This window comes from Lepidochelys kempii, chromosome 9, assembly GCF_965140265.1.
Source record: "Lepidochelys kempii isolate rLepKem1 chromosome 9, rLepKem1.hap2, whole genome shotgun sequence".
Lineage (NCBI taxonomy): Eukaryota > Metazoa > Chordata > Testudines > Cheloniidae > Lepidochelys > Lepidochelys kempii.
The window spans coordinates 56,362,779-56,383,226 of NC_133264.1; the positions used below are offsets into that span (position 1 = coordinate 56,362,779).

Below are 20,448 nucleotides of genomic sequence, written 5' to 3' on the forward strand. Positions count from 1 at the left end.
TTGCTCCCCAGAGTGGGATCCAATCCAACGCATCGTTTTCTAAGAACAGTCCTGGGATCTTGTTAAAGAGATGTTTGACTATGTTGATACAGAGTGTTGGTGAGCTGTGATGGTGGAATGTCTGTGTGGAAATGGTTTTGAACCATGTTTTCTTGAGTATGCTCAAACGGAAATTAGGGGGAGTCCTGAGTAGATGTCATCTTTGATTGGCTTCTGAATGTGACTTTCAAAAGTAGTCTTCAGTATGCTGGAAGGTAAACCCTAAACACTAGAGCTGAGAGTCAGATGGGCTCAACAAAGAGACTGTCAGCATAGTGGGCTGATCTAATGACCCAAGACAGGTCAGGGATTTTGGGACCTGAGCTTAATTTGTTCCAGCCAGAAAATATTGACCCTAAAAATGATAGGGCAAGAAGAGAGTTCCCATCACCTGACAGTGCTGAAGTGTCAGGCTGTGATGTCCTTCATGGAAGTCCTGTCTCTAGAAGTGGTATTTCCAGGAAGTGCAGCAGAGCACAGATACGACCAGTTCCGATTACCTGTGGGCAGGATTGATATCTTTTATGGTACCAGCTTGTCTCTCCCAAAACTGCATTAATTTGGCAGGCAAACTTCCCAAAAGCCCAGCTCTATATTCCAATATATGCACATATTTACTTCTTGAGATCAGTGCAGCTAATTTCACAGGAGAAAGGACAATGAGTGGATGTGTTGGTGGCCAGAGTGTAGGTGTCTAGAAAGAATGAGCCTAATTTCACAGGAGAAAGGGACAATGAGTGGATGTGTTGGTGGCCAGAGTGTAGGTGTTTAGAAAGAATGAGCCTGGGCCCTGATTCAGAAATCCATGTCTGTTCAGCAAAGCATGGAAACATGCTTAATGTTAGGCACATGCTTACATCCCTTTGACTTCAAAGCCACTTAAGCAATACTTTAAGTTAAGCCAATGTTTAAATGCTTTGGGGCCATGGATATTAAATTCCTCTTTCAGCCCTCTTAATTTAGCACAGACATTAAATGAGGGGAGCAAGGGGACAATGAACATGGAGGGTCAAATTCACCTTGGCACTATGGAGTTCACTGGAGTTGAACTTGTTTAGACAAATGCTCAGCTGGCTCAGAGTCTGTGGCTTTGTGCCAGAGATGAACAGTAGGAAGGAATTAACTCTGCCGAGCTTTGATGGACATTTTGAGCTCACAGCTTAACCTTGGAGGGAAGTGGTCTGTTTTGGTGTCAGGTAAAAGGTAAAAAAATCACTGAGAGCGTAAAGTGCCTGAGAGAGACGACAGCAATCACTCCGCTAAGCATCCTCACTCTCTTCCGTTCTGACCATGCTCACAGAAAAGTCAGTCTTCCTTCACATGGAAGGAAGCCTATTTGACTGCAGAGATGTGGCCCTGAAGTGCTGCACATTTCTTTGACTAGAGGCAGTACCTGGTGCTGATACAGCTATTTCCTTTTCTCCATCTCCTCTAGCTTTCTTTCTGTCCTTCTCTTGCTCTCCCTCCACCTCTTTCTTGCACTCCTCCCATTTCCATAGTATTGCCAATAGGCTGCATCCCACTGCTTTCAAACCTTTTCTGTCCAATTGCAATCAACACAGAAGATTCTTCCTCATATTTGTAATGCAGATCCCTCAATTGAAGCTTTCTTATGGAAATGTTACAATATCTTTCAGAGCAAGTGGGGGGGAACATGTGTTTTCTCCTCAGCCTGCCCCTCCTGAGAGTTGAACCTGAGAATTCCAGAATGGCTGCTCATCTGTCACAAATGTGGTTACGTGTGTGCATGTTACATGTTTCTGCAGCTCTAACTTAAGGTGTAGTTGTGTTTTTACCAGCCCTCTGCTGTTTCCTTCCAGGACGTTTTACCAGTTTGAAGCAGCGTGGGACAGCTCCATGCATAACTCCCTGCTGTTGAACCGAGTCACCCCTTACAGAGAGAAAATCTTCATTACCCTGTCCGCTTACATTGAGGCAAGAACCTTCCTGTATTCTTTAACCTGCCCATCAGTGCACAGAGTAGGCAATATGATCTGTGAGAGCAAGGTTCTTCCACCTCCCCTCTACTCCAGCCCCTTGCATGAGCTACTCAAGTTCTTCAAAGTAACTCAAGATGTTTGCGCAATGTACACTATCCCTCATGTGCAGACAGTTTTAACACTACCAGATAACCCAGAGCTGCAGTGCCTGAGTCCCCACTCCAGCATGCCAGTTTTACAGTAAGGTAGCTCCACTGAAATCAGTGCAGTGCAGAATTAGAACCATCAGGCTCGGCTGGGTATATTGCTATACCTCTGGCAGTAACAGGGCGTAATGGGTGCTCGTTGCCAAAGCCCATGCAGATTGCTACTCCACACCCTGTGCAGGTGGGCAGGGAGTGGGTGCAGCCACCACTAACACAGCAGCCCGCCAGCCTGTGCACCAGAACCAATGCTTGGGAGAAAGTTAGAATCTGAGTCATGCCCTGCTTGTAGAGCAGTGCAGCTACACACAAGCCCTTCCTCAGGCTGCATTGTCAGGTGACAGTCCAGCACTTGGTGTTTCTGCAAGCTGTGTCCATCTCTCTGAGCTTGTGTTCTCCTCCAGATGCTCAGAAGTTCCCTGCAGTGTCATGGACGATTGTCTTCCAGTGCCAGGGTGCTGTCATAGGGGTAGGGCCGTTGGATTGGGCCAGGTCCTCAGTTGTTTGGCGACTGTTGTCCGCAGGAGTGGTCCTGTGCGGAGCAGAGTGTCTCCTCCAAGATCAGTGCGAGTCAAGGGTGCTTCGCACCTGGTGGGATGGGGCCCAGTGCTAACAAACAAAATAAACAGTGCAGTTTGGGGGTACGTGGAAAGATCAGTCCGGGCAGCGTCTGGAAGGAGAAACGCTGAAAACTAGACAGCTGGTGTCAGGAACACAAAGAAGAAGGTCACTGCATGTAACAGAGAAGAATGGGCTGGTTGTAATCAGCAGCAGGGGAAAGGCAGGGTGCTACTTAACATTCATTGAGCATGTTCCTGAAAAGGCAGTGCCCAAAAGTGCCCTTGCTTGGTTTAAGCCTAGTTTTTCTCAAGGCTATTAACACTGTGAGAACAGGCATTTTCTCTAAGATTGGCCCTCCCCTTCCAAAAGCTTTTTATCAGAGTGGTGGGGAAATCGTCTTGCAGAAGCCCAGGACCAGGGGAGCAGAATGGCTTGGCCCAGTGGAGAATCAAGCCCACAACCCTCTGCTGAATATTCTTTATAGAGTCGGCAATTTGGCCTTTGTGAAATCCCAAGAGTAAAGCAGGAAAGAAATAATCCAGTTGATATCCACTTTCCCTGGGCATGCTTGAGTCATTCTAGAATGGCTGGCCTCATAGTTTGAGGCATGTACATTAGGAAACGACATATGATAAAGCCCTGGAATCACTATTGTCTAGTCACAGTGCAATCTTCTCTCTGAATATGGACCACTCAGACACAGTCTTTACTAACATTACAGACACTGTCATCCCTCACTCAAACTGATGGGGAGGAGCTGATGTTAGCCTCATTAGGAGCCATCTCCATAATTCTCCCTTCATCCTTTTTCTCCACCCTACTGCAGATGGAGAACTGCACCCAGCCAGCTGTGATCACCAAAGATTTCTGCATGGTCTTCTACTCCAGAGATGCCAAACTTCCAGCGTCTCGCTCCATCCGCAATCTCTTTGGCAGTGGGAGCCTGCGGGCCTCAGAGAGGTAGAAGAATCTCCTTTCCTTTTCAAAAGGAGGAAGGAAGACACTGAAGAATAATTAGCAATGGTTATTAACAATGTCTTAGCTGTCCATAGTGCTGGTCACCCCAAACCTTCCCAAGGCACTTAGGCCCAAATCCACAAAGATATTTAGGCACCTAGCAGCTTTTAAATATCCCACTAGGCTTCTATCTGCCCTTACCACTCTAAAGTGAATAAACTAGTTCCACACACTGCAGGATCCTGATCAGAGGATCCTGATTTATTGATGTAATTGTTTCCAGAGGAGCTCTGTGTTAGTCATGCAGGGGGCGTGATAACCAGAGCTGGCCAGGAAATGATTTTTTTTTTCTTGCAAAAAAGGTTGAGGAAAAAGATTTGTTCATTGTTGTTGAAAGTTTTCAGATTTTTATCAAGAAGGTGTATTGGTTTAAAACTGATACCAAATACCAAACAAAAGTTGTTTTTTGACAAAAACCTGAAATTTATTGACTGAAACAGAATTTCTTTTTGCAAAAATGTCTTGAGGTGGGCGGGATTCAGGGCTGGAAAAGTTATGATGTCTGTTGTGGAGGACTTTTATTTTGTTTGCTGGTGTGTATGTATTAGGGTTGAAAGAGCGGTCTGTTCTATCATGCTATTGCACTGTGGAATGAAACTGCTGGGGCACCCAGAGCATGGGATGGGGGCTTTGTTATGTTTGTAAAAAACTAAATGGAATAGCCTGTTCTGAGGGGTTGGATTGGTAACATAGCCTTGAACAAGCTGCATCAAGTGCAGTCCTATAGTAAGGGTATCGCAGGAAATATAGTCTGTCTGGCACAGCTAGAAATCATGGACCTGGTTCCCCGGGGTGAAAGGGAGCCGGTAGGGGCCAGTCCTGTGTACGAGTAAGAACCCGCATCGGCCCATACCCAGCCCACAGTAAAGCGTTGCCACAGCAGTGCTTTAATGTCCCTGCCCCTTTTGCTTCCCCTGTCGGTGGGGGGCGCAGCAACATTAAAGCGCTGCCGCGACAAAGGACCCTGCAGCGCTTTAACGTTCCTGCCACTTTTGGCCCCCCGGCCGCCGACAGGCAGGGGGTGGGGCAAAGGGAGCAGCTGCCCTGGGGCCTGTGATTTAAAAGGGGCTGGGGCTCTGGACGTAGCAGCAGCGGCGTCTGGAGCCCTGGGCCCTTTAAATCAACACGGGAGCCCTGGGCCCTTTAAATCAACACGGGAGCCCTGGGCAGCACGGGCCAGCCAGACTCGAAGGGCTAGCTGGGGGATGCTGACCCCCCACAGCCCCGCCCCTTCCACCCGAGGCCCCACCCCTTCTGGGGGCCAGAGCCGCCCCACCCTGTACCGGTAAGTGGCCTCAGTTACTTTCACCCCTGCTGGTTCCCCAGGGCCTCACACCTTGTGTAGACAGTGAAATCTGTGCACAGTGGGTGTGTGTGAAATGCTACCTTTCTGATCTGGAGGTGACTTCCGCTCACTGCATAGGGGCAAATGATTGCACAAGGTGCAAAGTAATGAAGAATCAGGCCCTGTGTTCCCTGGTGATTGTGCAGTGTTGCATGTTCACGTGCACTGTTCTCTGCCAGACGGGACATGAGAACAGGGACTAACGCTGAGGTTCTGGAATGGGCTATGATTATTTTTCTCTCCTTTCCTTCCTTCCTTGTCCGGAAATCAGTGCATTATAACAGCCCCAGGATCCAGATACTGTGTTCCATGGGAGGATGCGGGCTAACCTGGTTATCTAGTAGTGGCACAGTGTGCTGGGGCTCTAGGATTGCTGTTCTCAAGCTGGCAAGGAAGAGGAAGTGCCTCATGACGCCCACCTACCCACTCAGCCAGCACGGAGGCATTACTGATGGGCTCTGAAGGGACCAATGTCCAGTCCTTTTCAGCTAGACTAGTCCATCTGGCATTGACCTGAGAGTGGGATAGTAAAGGAGATCAGCTGGAAGGCAGGCATAGGGTTCCCAGGGATGTCCCTGGGGGAGAAGAAAGATCACTTGAGGGTGTTTAATGCACTACTAACCCTTTGTTGCAACGTGCTAGAGAGCAGGAGGTGGACTGCAGGCCCCACCACAGCTCTCTGAGCATGAACATTCAGGAGGAGAATTTGAAGGACATTGCCAGAGCAAGAGCTTGTTCAACGCTCTTCTAACAAATTATGTACCACATTGTTATTGCTGGCTAGTCGCTTTGTAATGAGAATTAGGGCAAACCCACCATTTTCACAGCTGGGACCTGAGCCCCATTTCCCTAGCTGACACCTCTCAGCCACTGCATCCTGCAGAAAAGGGTCTGTGTGAGGAGCATTTGCCCTCAGCAGTGTGTAACCTTTTGCCTTCCATTTGCTTGCAGTAACCGTGTGACTGGGGTGTATGAGCTCAGCCTTTGCCGTGTGGCTGATGCCGGCAGTCCAGGTGGGAAGTTCATCTCTACCTCTGGGTTGCTTTAGGGGTTATTTTACCCATGGGGACTCCATTGCTGGAATTTAAAGGGGACCAAAACCCCTGGGATTCATTTTGGGGTTGGATTGTTTTGGCTACTTATTTTTTAAAAGGACTTAAACTTTGAGGGCCAAATCCATCCCTGGTGTAATGCCATTGGCTTAAGTGGATTAATATGTGTGGCCCTTTCTGTCTTTATTAGATGACAGGTTGTGAAGGTCAGCACCTGCAGCAAACCAGCATATCCAGTCCCATGCTGGGCAGGGGGGAGACAGAGAACGGATAGTCTATGCATGTCATTATCTCCCCAAAACCTCACACACACACACACACACACACACACACACACGATACCGTGCTGCAGTGCAGATATATGGAGCATGTCTACAATTAGATATGCATCACCTTAGGCCATTCTCCATCTTACCAGCCCCAGTCTAAAGGCATGAACAATGATCTCTAAAGCGGAGATCCTCTCTCCTGCAGGTATGCAGAGACGACGCAGGCGTGTGCTGGACACCTCTGTTGCATACGTGCGGGGCGAAGAGAACCTGGCTGGGTGGAGACCTCGAAGTGACAGCCTCATCCTGGATCATCAGTGGGAACTGGAGAAACTCAGCCTCCTACAAGAGGTAAGACTCCACCCTAGAAACCTATTGCCAGGAACTTCAGTCAACCAATGGACCTTGACTTGTAATGGCCAAATGCAAGGTGAAACATCCTGTTTAACTGGCAGCTTCTCCTACCCATATCCACTAAGGTGTATCTGATGCTTTGCCTTTGAGGTACACTAGAAGCAAATACAACATGCAACAGCTGGTGCTGCTTTCCCACCATTTGACTCCATCCCCATGACTTCTCTTGCAGAGCCCAAGCACTGGTGTGTGGCAATTTGGACCTACAAAACTTTAGCTGGGAGGGCTATGCAGAGATCTCTTACTTTTTTTTCGAGTGCTTGCTTCATTAATGATCTGGATGGTGGGATGGATTGCACCCTCAGCAAATTCACGGATCACACTAAGCTGGGAGGAGATGTAGATATGCTGGAGGGTAGGGATAGGGTCCAGAGTGACCTAGACAAACTGGAGGATTGGGCCAAAAGAAATCTGATGAGGTTCAACAATGACAAGTACAGAGTCCTGCACTTAGGACGGAAGAATCCCAGACACTGCTAAAGGCTGGGGACCGACTGGCTAAGTGGCAGTTCTGCAGAAAAGGACCTAGGGATTATAGTGGACAAGAAACTGGATATGAGTCAACAGTGTGCCCTTGTTGCCAAGAAGGCTAATGGCATATTGGGCTGCACTAGTAGGAGAGTTGCTAGCAGATCTAGGGAAGTGATTATTCCCCTCTATTCTGCACTGGTGAGGCCACATCTGGAGTATTGCATCCAGTTTTGGGGCCCTCACTACAGAAAGGATGTGGACAAATTGGAGAGAGTCCAGCAGAGGGCAATGAAAATGATTAGGGGGCTGGGGCACATGACTTACGAGGAGAGGCTGAGGGAACTGGGCTTATTTAGTCTGCAGAAGAGACGAGTGGGAAAGGATTTGATAGCAGCCTTCAACTACCTGAAGGGGGGTTCCAAAGAGGATAGAGCTCGGCTGTTCTCAGTCATGGCAGATGATAGAACAAGAAGCAATGGTCTCAAGTTGCAGTGGGAGAGGTCTAGGTTGGATATTAGGAAAAATTATTTCACTAGGAGGGTGGTGAAGCACTGGAATAGGTTTCCTAGGGAGGTGGTGGAATCTCCTTCTTTAAGAGGTTTTTAAGGCCCGGCTTGACAAAGCCCTGGCTGGGATGATTTAGTTGGTGTTGGTCCTGCTTTGAGGAGGGGGTTGGACTAGATGATCTCCTGAAGTCTCTTCCATCCCTAATCTTCTACGATTCATGTCGATTCCAGGCTAGGTGTGTGCATGCCCATGTGCACAACTCCTAGAGATTTTTCCCTTGGTGGTATCCATAGGACCGGCTCTGGCACCTCCGGGAGCCCCACGCTCATGCGCTGGTATATGAGGTGCTGCTGGCACTGTGCTCTCTCAGTCCCTTCTTACTGCCCGTGATGGTCGCTCAAAGAAGTAAAAACAGTTACCTACCTTTTGTAACTGTTATTCTTTGAGATGTGTTGCTCATGTCTGTTCCGTGACCTGCCCTCTTTCCCCACTGTCAGAGTCAATGGCAAGAAGGAACTGAGAAGGCGCCAGAGTTGGCCCTACAGATACCACTAAGAAAAATCTTCAGCAGCCATGCATGTGGGTGCACACACTCCTAGCATGGAACGGACAGGAGTAATACATCTCAAAGAACAACAGTTACGAAAGCTAGGCCACTAGCTGGCATTTTGTGGAGTTTCTGATAGTTGTGGTATAATGTCATCTTAAAGTGTCCCCATAGTAGCCCATATCGGATCTGTGACATTCGTTCACTCCAAGGTACTCATCACCATGTGTTTGAACAAGGCAATGCAGTGGGAAGGGAATAATGCAAGTGAAGTTAAGTGCCAGAAACTTGAACTTGAGAGTGAATGTCTTTGTCCAGGTTGAGAAGACGAGGCATTACCTCCTCCTGCGTGAGAAGCTGGAGACGACCCAAAGATCAGGCCTGGAGTCCCTGTCCCCATGTTCCAGTGAGGATTCCGATTCCCATAGCACTTCCTGTGTCTCCTCTCCACTCTCGGCAGATGGTGCCTCAGAGGACAGGAGCTCGCCCTTGGAGACCCCCAGCGAGAGGCAAAAAGAGCTTGCCGTCAAGGTATTGTATTGCAGCAAGCTAGCCCCTCTAGAGGGCTCGACGCTGGGGAGCAGATGGGCAGCAGCATTCTACATAGGCTGGAGAGAAGGTTGGAAGGCCACAGAGAAGGGAGTGGCCCTCATTGAGGTGCAAGGAGGTGACAGCATGGAGGAGGGTTTCAGCAGAGGCAGTGGTTAGGGGAGGAGGCAGTGGGCAGGAGATGTGGAAGGAGAATCTGTGGAAGGTCTGAGGCAAGCAGGGGAATCCATGACATGGATTTGGTGCTCACAGCTGTTCCTCCTGATCAGCAGAATGTTGCCTTTGAAATATTTATCCAGAGGAAGCTGAGACAGAGCCGCGCATTTCAGGCCTGGCAGAGAAGGGCAGATGGGGAGAGTTACTGGTGGGACTGGAAGACGTTTATGTGTTCATGGGGAGAGGTCTTGCTTGCCAACTGGATGTTGCCTTTTGTTTCCCCTGCAGTGCTTGCGTCTCCTCACACATACATTTAACAGAGAGTACAGTCACAGCCATGTCTGCATCAGCGCCAGCGAGAGCAAGGTAGGACCAACTTCCCAGCACCATTAGCACTCCCTGCTTCGAACAATGATGTGATAAGCAGTATGGAAGTGCTGGTTCTGCTCAGACAGTGACACTTACTGGTAGTTAGCTCCTGGCCTGGCCTGCATTGGGAATCTTAGCAGGAGATTCCTGCTGGTATGCGGACAAGGCCTCAAGGTGCCATTTCACTCCACATTAAGCAGGCTCTGTGTGCTAACACCAATGGCATGCCACAGTCATTGCTACTGGAGAGGTGCATGGTGCTGCATTCCATGAGATTACCACCTCCACGTCTATCTCTGCTTTGGCTGAGCAGAGGAGGGGAGGAGAAGTTGCCTCTCCTAATATCTGTCTCCTGGTCTGACTGCAGTTCCTCCCTTATGGGACTGAGAAGGAGCGGGATCAGTCTTGTGAATCTAGTGCCTTCCAGAAACCCACCCCCCGGCTACTAGCCTAGAAACACTGGTGCTCTGGGACCTCAGGGCTAGAGGGTCAGCTCCAGAAGGAGGCCAGCGTCAGCACTGTGACAAAGCTTCTCACTTTGCCTCCCACTTACTTCTCCAGAGCAGAGCACAGGAGGGCAGGGCCCAGTGGGTCTGACCCTGCCAGTCCCTGATACCTTTTCCACTGGGAGCACGCAGGAGTGGAAAGGGAAAGGAAACAGGAGGGAGATGTAGGCAAGGGGTGGGAAAGAGCAGATGATCTGCCCTGAAGATTACCTATGTGGGGAGAAGGAAAGTCTGGTGACCTGCCCCGTCCCTGGAGTCTGCATCTGCTAGAGGGCTGTAAAACTTTCCCTAGCTGGTAAACTGTGGGGAAAAATCAAGGGCATTAGTATATCTAATATCGGCTCTAACCAAAAGGCAAGAGCTATAAAAGATAGCACCCTCAACTGTGTTATATCGGCCTAGCTCCCTTCTCCTCTAGGGATCACACTGACTTTGAGAAGCTGTCCTCCATCTGTTCAGAGTAACCTTTAAAAGACCCCAGTAACCATGCAAATATGGAAGAGGAATTGTCTCTGCAGCAAGGGAGACCGCTCGTTACCCAGCTAGGCCCAAATTCGTACCAGGAATAAGCAGGTGAAACTCCATTGTCTTCAGTTCACCAGACCGAACTTTGGCCTTTGCCCTCCAGGCTCATGTCCTATAGCTCAGATTAGATTTTGATTCCAGGAAATGATTTCTTTCCTCCTGCAGCTGTCAGAAATGTCTGTGACCCTGCTGAGAGACCCCTCCATGCCAGCTCTTGGTGTCACCACCCTGACTCCCTCTTCCACCTGCCCATCACTGCTAGAAGGACAGTATAAAGACACTGAGGTCAGGTAAGAGATGCACCCAGACCACTGTGGGCTGAGAAATTCACACTGAGGCCCAAACAAACATGTACAGGGTCAGCCTGATTGCTAGTCCATACACCAACCCACCATGAGATTGGGCATAACCATCAGTCTCTGTGCAGAAGAGATACAGTGCCAGCATCACGGGAGGTTTGAAGGCCAGAAGTGATGAGCATGCACAGTGATTTGGAGGGGGGGATTCCACAGGGATATAGCCTTGCCTGGGTCTAGCCACTGCTATCAGTAGGTCACTTTCGTGCGCACCAAGTTAGCCAGTTTTCAGAAGAAAATCAGAGATGGCTATTGGCAAAAGTCACTGTGAAGGTATCATTGTAATTAAATACCTTTCTTCCCCTTCCAGAACCTCCCATCTCTCTTCCAGGGCAGAAAGCCCTGAGCCAGAACCCGTAGTGGAGGGAGAACTGAAGAAATCTCCTACATGTGGGTCTGAAGATGAGAAAGAGACGCAGCGCTTACTGGTCCCCGATATTCAGGAGATCCGGGTGAGGTATGAGCAGTTGGTTTACTTGAAGCAGGAGGTGTCAGTGTACTTTGAATGCCCTCATGGCTGGAGCTGTCCCTGCTAGAGTGGGCAGTTGTTCCTGTCTCAGTATAGCCACATGCAGCTCCCTCCTCAAATGGCTGGAAGCCTAGCTGGGGACATAGGAAGATGGAAGGTATTCAGACTAGCTGCTGCTAAGTGACAAGAAGGTCACAGGGCAGGAGGTTCAAGGCTGGCAGTCTGCATCTGGAGAGGTGGGATTTGCGGGAAGGAGGTGAGGGACAATCTGCAAAACAGCAAGAGTAGGGACAAGTACTTGGGGTTTTAACCCTTTTGCTGGGTGGTTTTCTTCAGTCACTAAGCATGAGACTGCCCTGTCTTGCCCTCTGCAGTCCCATTGTCTCAAAGAAAGGCTACCTGCACTTCCTCGAGCCTCACACCAACGGCTGGGTGAAGCGCTATGTGGTTGTGAGGCGCCCCTATGTCTACATCTACAATACAGACAAGGACTCTGTGGAGAGAGCCATCCTCAACCTCTCCTCTGCTCAGGTGGAGTACAGTGAGGACCAGCAGGCCATGCTCAAGGTAATTGCTGGAGGTCATGATATGGGCAAAACAGGGGAAGCACAGCTCGTGTCCAGGGCTGTGCTACAAGTGCAAGGGGGGAACCAGAATGGCAGCACATGTCTGAAACCATGTTAAAGGTAAAAGGGAGGGGCTGCAGTGATGACTATGGGCCAAGGATGGGGAAAGACCATAGGGATCAGAAACTGGTACATGAAAGGAACAGTGATGTTCACAACATGGTGTTGAAGGGAGAAGAGAGTCTAGGAGCACAGTGGTATGCTAATACTCCCCACAGAGCCAGCTTTAGGGCGATCCTGTGCTGCTCGACAGCTCACACCTAGTTCCCTTGATATCACGGGGTCCCAAAGGGTGAAATTGCACCTTTAAAAATGAGAAATGTTCTCATGGTGTCAGAATCCACTCTCCTCTCTGCAAAGAAGCCACAACAGAGCTCTGATCTGTGACTGTTCAGAAAAGCAGAGGAATTTCACATTCAAGGAAACGTAGCCTACTGTGATAGCATCTTCCCTGGCATTGTCTGGGTCCTGTTCTATGTCCCTTCATGCTCCAAGCTGTGCTGCATGTTGCTCAGTGTCATCTCAGGTAGCCTGGTGGACTCATTCATGGCATTGGTCTGTTTCAGACCCCCAACACATTTGCAGTATGCACGGAGCATCGTGGAATCCTTCTTCAGGCAAGCAGCGACAAGGACATGCACGACTGGCTGTACGCATTTAACCCTCTGCTAGCTGGATCCATAAGGTACCTGGGGACATTTTAAACCATTCCGTTAGGAGACAGCCTGGTAACCTGTTGGTAATGCTCTAGGCTGCAACAGCAGAAGCTTGGTTTTGATTGTCCAGCTTGGTTTCTTGCTCCCCAAATCTGCTCTGTCATGCCTCTTCCTACCCAGTTATCAAGCATCTTCCATATATTTTTGAAGGTGGAGCTGCAGGAAGCAAGGCCTGCTGTGTGCTGATTGTAAAATTATTGCAAGGGGTTGGCAGCATCAAATGAGCAAAACAGGGCAATTCCCAGAGACTCCTTCCCCTCCATCCACTTCAGCTCTGTCGCCTTGTGACAAGGGGTCTTGGTTTAATGTTTTTCTACAGAGAGATGGTGCTACTCTTGGTCCCTTTCATTTGTATTTCAAATTGGATGTTGAAGTCTTATTCCTTGCTCTCAGAACCATTGCTTATAAAATTCACATGCTGCCTTTATGTAGCCCAATCTGCTTCACAGACTCTATGCAGATGCAGACACTGCATCATAAGGGGTTAAAATTGCAGGCGGGCAACACGGTGACATAGTCTTTCTGCACTGACAATCCAAAATTTTGCTCCAAATCCCAGAACAGCTAGGTTTCTCAATAACTCTGAATCCTAATGATGATGGTTTAGTAATGCTGTTGGATTGGGGTACACCATGGGGGCAGGTTGTACAAGCACTTCTCTGGTGGCCTCATTGTTTTGTGCAGCATTTAGGAGTTCATTTTAACTGTGATTTCAACTGTGCCAGCTTAATGTTACAAGGACACAGTTCCCCCCCACACACACACACACACCGAAATAAACACAGAAATTCAGGGCTAGATCCTCAGCTGATGGAACTAGGCATCAGTCTATTGAAGTCAATGGAGTGACACCAATTTATAAGAACGGCCATACTGGGTCAGACCAAAGGTCCATCTAGCCCGGTATCCTGTCTTCCAACAGTCGCCAATGCCAGGCACCCCAGAGGGAATGAACAGAACAGTTAATCATCAAGTGATCCATGCCCTGTTGCCCATTCCCAGCTTCTGGCAAACAAAGGCTAGGGACACTTCAGAGCATGGTTTTGCATCTCTGTCCATCCTGGCTAATAGCCATTGATGCACCTATCCTCCATGAATGAATCTAGTTCTTTTATGAAACCTATTTTATATCAGTCGAGGATCTGATCCTTAATCCCTAGAACAAAACATCATAATTTCAGTAGTGGAGTTAAAAGAAGATAAAGAAATAAACAGAAATTCTCTGTAGTCATTGTATAAAGAAACATACCTACCCACCCTCCCTTTGATTGATTCTGGTGCTGCCCCCTGTCAGGTACACATGGATTAATTGGGCTGTGGATGGGTCTGGTCTCATCTGGTCTGTGCCGATGTTAAACCAGCCCATAGTTTCTGTGTGTCTTGCACCTCTTTCTACCTCCATGATAGGGTCTCTCACAAGGAGAGTGTCTGTCTCCCTTTCTATCTCTCCGCATTCCTTTTCTAGTCCTTTGACTCCTTTTGTCTCCTGGTTTCCAAAACAGATCCAAGCTGTCCAGAAGGAGAACAGCCCAGATGAGAATCTAACCTAAAACCGCTCTCCACTTCATCTGTCTGCCGGCAGGATCAAGATTGCTGGTTCTATACAAGAGTCCCTATCTTAATGTCAAATCTTTTATGCCATCCACCACCCCAGCTGCCTGCTCCAGAAATGGATCCATCTCGATTTACACCTTCACTGGGAAAATGCATTTCTGTTATATCTGCAAAAGCCTAGTACAGCCTGGTCATGATTTCTTGTGCACGTGATCTTCTGCCCATCTCCTCATTGAGTGACCTTGGTGTCACATGAACCTGTAACTTTCAAAAGCAGGAGCTGTGTTTTTTATTTTAAAGCAAGGCTACAATTTAAGGAGGCAGGAGCATTTGAAAGGTCAGAGATTACAAGTCATGAGGAATTGCTTCCATGTGAAGAGAAAGTGATAGATTTAAGTACTGATACTTCTTAATTTATTGACATATAAAAAAAGGTAGATTAAGTTATGGTAGTTTGAGATTTATAAAGTATTTATTTCTATTTACTTCACTGCAATCTGTATGTTCAGTTTTTCCCGTTTTGTTGCTCATGTCTGCACACATAAAGCCTCTCCCAGGGAAGGCAGAGCCTTGGAAGGTGGGCCAGTGGGGAGGGGGTTGTCAGGCTGTTTTGTGATGCCATCTTTGTCTTCTTTCTCAATCCCCAGCACTGGGAGGTCTGGATGGATTCAGGAGGTCATGCTCCCACCTGTGTGCAAACATGTACACACTGACTTCAGAACTCTCACCCTCCTGCCCCCACTGACCCCAGAGCTCAAACCACTTTTCCTCCAGGTGGTGACTGGATAGTACACTATGCCATCCCAAACGAGGCAATCCACACATAGCACAGCAAAGACATGCACACAGACAAGTCACCACACTTATCGAAGCACTTTGTGTGTGTATCCCATCCCCTCCATTCCCCCAAGTGCTTGAAACCCAGGTAGACTGCAATGATGATAGGTTCTGGTAGGTTCTACACAGGAGATTTGGTTTGGGGTTCTTACCTCTATTCTGTCTGTTTTCAGGGCCCAACCTCAAATGGGGTGAAAGGGATGGAAAGGGGATCTGAAGTTCTGGAAGGGCAGATGGTTCTGTCAATCCACTTTTGGGGTAGGGTGCTGTTCGAACGCTCCCAATGAGTACAATGCAGCCTGCCTCTCAATATCCTCAGTCACCTTCTAGTAAGTATGCAGGCCATCTATACTGTACTGTACTAATCTCTGGCCTGGGCTGTACTGTACTAATCTCTAGCTGGGAAACCTCCAATAGGATTAATCAGTGTCACAGGGACTCACACTGCAGATGGGACTCAAGAATCCTATCTGATAAAACCCACCCAGCTGGGAAGTGGGGAGAGGCAGGAGGGATTGCATCCCGACAGTGAGTATAATATGGAGAGAGATGACAGACCTGTCTTGTGCATTACTTGCAGACCTGCATTCTGTTTAGCTAGCAATAGCTTGTTCTGGGCTACCAGGTGGCTACTGCAACCAAATGCTGGTTCATTAGTGAATCCTGGGGCATTGCCCATATAGTTACATCTGTGCAGATGGTCCGAGTTAATAAAGGGTTGTTATGGGGGGGGGTGGTGGTCAAAGCTAGATCATAAAATTACACTGGAGCCTAAATTCAGAACAGTTGTCTTGAACCAGATGGCTGAGTCTCACTGTCCTTTTCTGAAAGGGCTTTTACTTCTCTTCTCTTTCATATGGGAAGAATCTGTTTGCAGCAATTGAATGGGTAGCAAAGAGAATGGCATGGGGGTGGGCAAGGATGAGAGAAATTGCGACTTCTCTTTACTTTTATATGTGATTACATTGTCTTATTCCCCTCCCCCATTTAAAACATTAACTTCATCCTCTTTCCCCTTGCCTCACCTCTCTATCAGGCTTAGACTGCCTACATAGAACAGCTAAGTTGGTGGGGGAAGCATACCAAAGCAGACATATGACATCATTAATAACCCCTCTCCCCATGGAAAGGACCTGGTCAGGTAGTGCTGACCTTGCTATAAGCTTTTTAAAGTAACTTAAGCAGCAAAGGTCTTTATAAATTTTTAATTACCCAGATTGTTTAATTAAGATTTCCAGTTGGTTGTATGCACCCAACTCCAGGCAGAAACAGGGGGAGCTCACCCTCCCTCCATACATATACCAGGACCATCGCTGGTCCATGCTTCATTGTCACACTTCACGGCTGACCTTAATTTGCACAGGACGGCTGTGCCTTGGTTCTCTTAGGCACTTTTCCATCCTTTCTGTTGTGTTTGTTGAGTATTGTATGTGTGGCTCCAAGTGGACATGGTCTATGCAGTGTATTTCTCCGTTCACTTTTTCTTATTTTGGGGAGGCTAGGGCATAGAGTAAGGGGACATGTGGGGAGCCCAACAAAGCCTCCATGCAACCTCAATGGGCTGGTAGAGATGTCACACACACACACAAAAGCTCCCAGCAAACTGCCCACCACCATGCTGCAGTGTGAAGAAAGATTTCATTCCCCAGCCTCTGCCTCCTGTCTGCACAGAGACAGTGCATTTGTATTGAGCCACTGTTTACCTCAGCTCTCATTTAGTTGGGGATTGGTCCTGCTTTGAGCAGGGGGTTGGACTAGATGACCTCCTGAGGTCCCTTCCAACCCTGATATTCTATGATTCTATGATTCATGCTGCATGACAAGTGCTTTTTTTTCCCTCTGGACCCCGATTTGCTTTTGACCAGCTCAACGGCATCACTACGAGTCCCAGGGAATTTCATTCTATCTCACAGACCTGGATGGCACTGCAGGTTCCTGCAGGGAACAGTGTCAGTGCAGGTGGCAGTGCTTGTTCCTTTCAGTGGGCTCTTTGTGCCAGTCCTACATGGGCAGATGGGTTAGACAGCAACTTGCTGACCCAGGTGAAGGTCTCTTGTTTTTACAGCTATTCCTTATGGACTTAGAATTATTTTTTTAAATACAGGACTGAATTTTAATAATTAAATTAAATGCCTAATGCCTGGGATAAGTGCTTTATACATACAAACAAATCTTATGTGTTATTATCTACACAGAGAGAGATGCTTTGCCTTCAATGAGAATCTGCAAGAGAGAAACTCCAAACTATGGCCTCAGTTCAGAAAAGCATGTTTAGCACATACTTATGTCCATCCGTATCCAGCAAAGCAATCAAGCATGTGCTTAAATCACACTGAATGGAATTAAGCACACATCTAATGTTTAGCACAGGGGCAGGCAACCTATGGCACACGTGCCAAAGGTGGCACACAAGCTGATTTTCAGTGGCACTCACACTGCCCAGGTCCTGGCCACCGGTCCGGGGGGCTCTGCATTTATTTTAATTTTAAATGAAGATTCTTAAACCTTTGAAAAACCTTATTTACTTTACACACAACAATAGTTTAGTTATATATTAAAGACTTATAGAAAAAGACCTTCTAAAAACATTAAAATGTATTACCGGCACGCAAAACCTTAAATTAGAGTGAATAAATGAAGACTCGGCACACCACTTCTGAAAGGTTGCCGACCCCTGGTTTAGCACATGCCTCAGTTTTTTGCTGACTGCTGAATCAAGACCTAGAACAGTTAGAGCACTCCCCCTTGTGTATATATCCATATTAATCAGTCTTAAGTTCTAGGGTTTTTTAATTCTCAATTCTTTGTTCTATCTCCCAGCTTATAAGGGAGCTTTCATAGAAAGGACTAGGGCTCATTCTAACGGCTAAACCTCACCCAAAGAACTGATTGTCAGCTGGTGAAAATACGTTTCAGCAATCTCTGCTCTGGCAGCAAATAGGTCCTTCCACTGAGGCCCTGATGATGGCCAATGGAAAGTCTCCCATCAGCTTCAGTGCATTTTGAATCAGGCCCTTGGTAAAGACCACTTGGCTTGAGTACCTATTTTAACATACTTCATAGTCAAAAACTTGTTGTTTTGATGCAGTTTCTAAGAAATGTCCTGAATGGCTGGTACTGTCCTATCAAGAGCTAGTGTAAACCAAAGTGTTCTGGAGCCAATCTTAGGAAGCATATGAAATTTTAAGCCCCTTTCTTTGGTAAAACAGGCTTATTAAATTTCCATTCTCATCCCAACTGAACTCTGGATTTTCAGTGTAAATCAAGACATTCTTGGACTTCTGTTTTTTGTTTTTTTTTTATCTCTCATTCAGTCTCATTCTCAGAGATTTCTCCAGGTTAGAGCTGTCTAGAGTGGAGGTAGCTAGGTTATAAAAGTATATCACCATGCTTCCTTATATACATGCCTGTATTTGTTTTGGACTAGACACAGAATCACAGGAGACAATGGGAGAAAAATGAGGAAGGGATGCAAATGCCAGTGTTGGGTCCTCTGGGAATCCCTGCCAGATCAGAGAGGAAGGATGGCTTGGGGGTGATACTGTTATGGGTCTTGCCTTAGGTCAGCGATCCTGAAGAGCATGGTCTTGATGGTTTGGTTATGGAGAAGACATCTGGTTTCACTCAGTCAGTGCTGTGTGCCTGAGGCCAGCAAACCTGCAGAGTACACTACTTTTCTGAGTTAGAGACAGGTCTGATCCAAAGACAGTGGGAGTCTTTCCATTGACACCAGTGGGTTTGGATCAGGCCGCAAATATAAAGATCTAGAGTTGAGGAATAATGACTGCTTATGGGACTTATACTGGCTCCCAATAAAATATCCAAATAGCAGCCATCTGCTGTTCAAGTGGATTCCCCAAAAGGGTTATTTTCTTTAGTACCATCTGGGGAATGGCTGGAGAGTCCTAATTCTATATCTTCTATATGTGGAGAGTCCTGGAGAGTCCTCTTCTATATCTGACACCCCACACCTTTCCTTAACTTACCATCCCTGCTGTTGAGAGTCCCACCCAGAGAGACATACATTCTCAAAAATTCAAGTAGATGATACATGCATCAGCCCTTAGAATAGCTGAGACTAAATTCTATTCATTGTTCTTTCCATGGGATTTGAGGATGAAAAGGGTCTTCAGGATTTAAATATTAAAGATTGCGTAAATCTTTTAGCTTCGGTCAAAGCTGAGGCATAGAAACTTTGTTGTGAGGGTAAGAATGGCACAGGAAAAGACCCATATAGTCCTTATAATGAAGAAACAATCCAAAATGGGTGCATTTGGAGAAGTCATCCAGTATATTTCAACATGTGTAGATGAATTTGAAAACTAATTGAATTCAGTGTGACACAGCTGAGTTGTAGACTGGTCACTCAGAAGTAACAGCAGTTGCACAGTAATAGAAGCATACTGTTCCCTTGGTGTAACAGAGGTCAGTGAGATAGAATGATATCATCAAAGTTAATCATGACTTATCAGGAAGGTAGGATAAGAGGTAATTTAATTGAACAAGTTTGTCATGGGGAAACAGCTTCGAAATCAATGGACTGTCTTTGCCTGGCCTTTTGTAATCATGCAAGGGGCAGTCATTTGTCTACATCAAGTTTTTCGTATGAAGCACCCATCCTGATGATCTTCAGCCAACAATGAGGTACTCACTCAAAAAAAGAAATACCAGTTCTTCAAAGGGCCCTCAGAGAACTGCTGGTTTTGTAACCACAGAGAAAGATTTCCCAAATTGACCTCAAAAGAAACAAGCAAGAAGAAGTTGAGTTTTTACCATGGGAAAGGAGGCAGCACTTGACTGAGAACTGGAGGAGCTCACATAAGCATTTCCAGCTGTTACCAGTGATGCATGTCATAAACAGCAGCAGCCCGTAAGAGCTTACACCTTTCTAAGGTGCTCTTACTGTCTCTCTTTCTGTCTGAAAGAAAAGGAGTACTTGTGGCACCTTAGAGACTAACCAATTTATTTGAGCATAAGCTTTCGTGAGCTACATCCGATGAAGTGAGCTGTAGCTCACGAAAGCTTATGCTCAAATAAATTGGTTAGTCTCTAAGGTGCCACAAGTACTCCTTTTCTTTTTGCGAATACAGACTAACACGGTTGTTACTCTGAAATCTTTGTCTGGTAATCAATGAGCTGTATGAAGGAACTCTTCATGAGATTCAACTTGTTATTAAGATCTTACTGTAAAATGAAGGCGGTTGTGGTTACTTTTATTTTATTTTGGTTGGGGGATTTTTTGGGGGGGGGGGTTGGGTTTGGTTTTGTTTGTTTTTGCCTGTGCTTCCATTATCTAGTTTGTCCACATGAGTTCTTCCTGTGATGCCATCCCCAAGTGCTGGGAGACCATTTCTCTTGCTTTGTATATATGTGATTGCTGTGGGCACACCCTGTACTACTGTATAATAACAAAATTACTG

General features: G+C 47.1%; 1 protein-coding gene across 16 annotated transcripts in view; it reads left to right on the forward strand.

Annotated features, from left to right (window-relative positions):
- Positions 1 to 19,974, forward strand: part of KIF1A (kinesin family member 1A) — a 222,334-nt gene extending 202,360 nt beyond the window's left edge. For all 16 annotated transcript variants that reach the window (XM_073360490.1, XM_073360493.1, XM_073360491.1 and 13 more), the window contains 11 exons: positions 1,860 to 1,974; positions 3,570 to 3,703; positions 6,057 to 6,118; positions 6,632 to 6,777; positions 8,684 to 8,896; positions 9,359 to 9,436; positions 10,636 to 10,760; positions 11,137 to 11,283; positions 11,670 to 11,862; positions 12,488 to 12,606; positions 14,140 to 19,974. In XM_073360490.1, coding sequence (XP_073216591.1) covers positions 1,860 to 1,974; positions 3,570 to 3,703; positions 6,057 to 6,118; positions 6,632 to 6,777; positions 8,684 to 8,896; positions 9,359 to 9,436; positions 10,636 to 10,760; positions 11,137 to 11,283; positions 11,670 to 11,862; positions 12,488 to 12,606; positions 14,140 to 14,182 — 1,375 coding nt within the window. In that variant the 3' untranslated portion in view covers positions 14,183 to 19,974. The remainder of the gene's footprint in view (positions 1 to 1,859; positions 1,975 to 3,569; positions 3,704 to 6,056; positions 6,119 to 6,631; positions 6,778 to 8,683; positions 8,897 to 9,358; positions 9,437 to 10,635; positions 10,761 to 11,136; positions 11,284 to 11,669; positions 11,863 to 12,487; positions 12,607 to 14,139) is intronic.
- Positions 19,975 to 20,448: the final 474 nt, after the last annotated feature.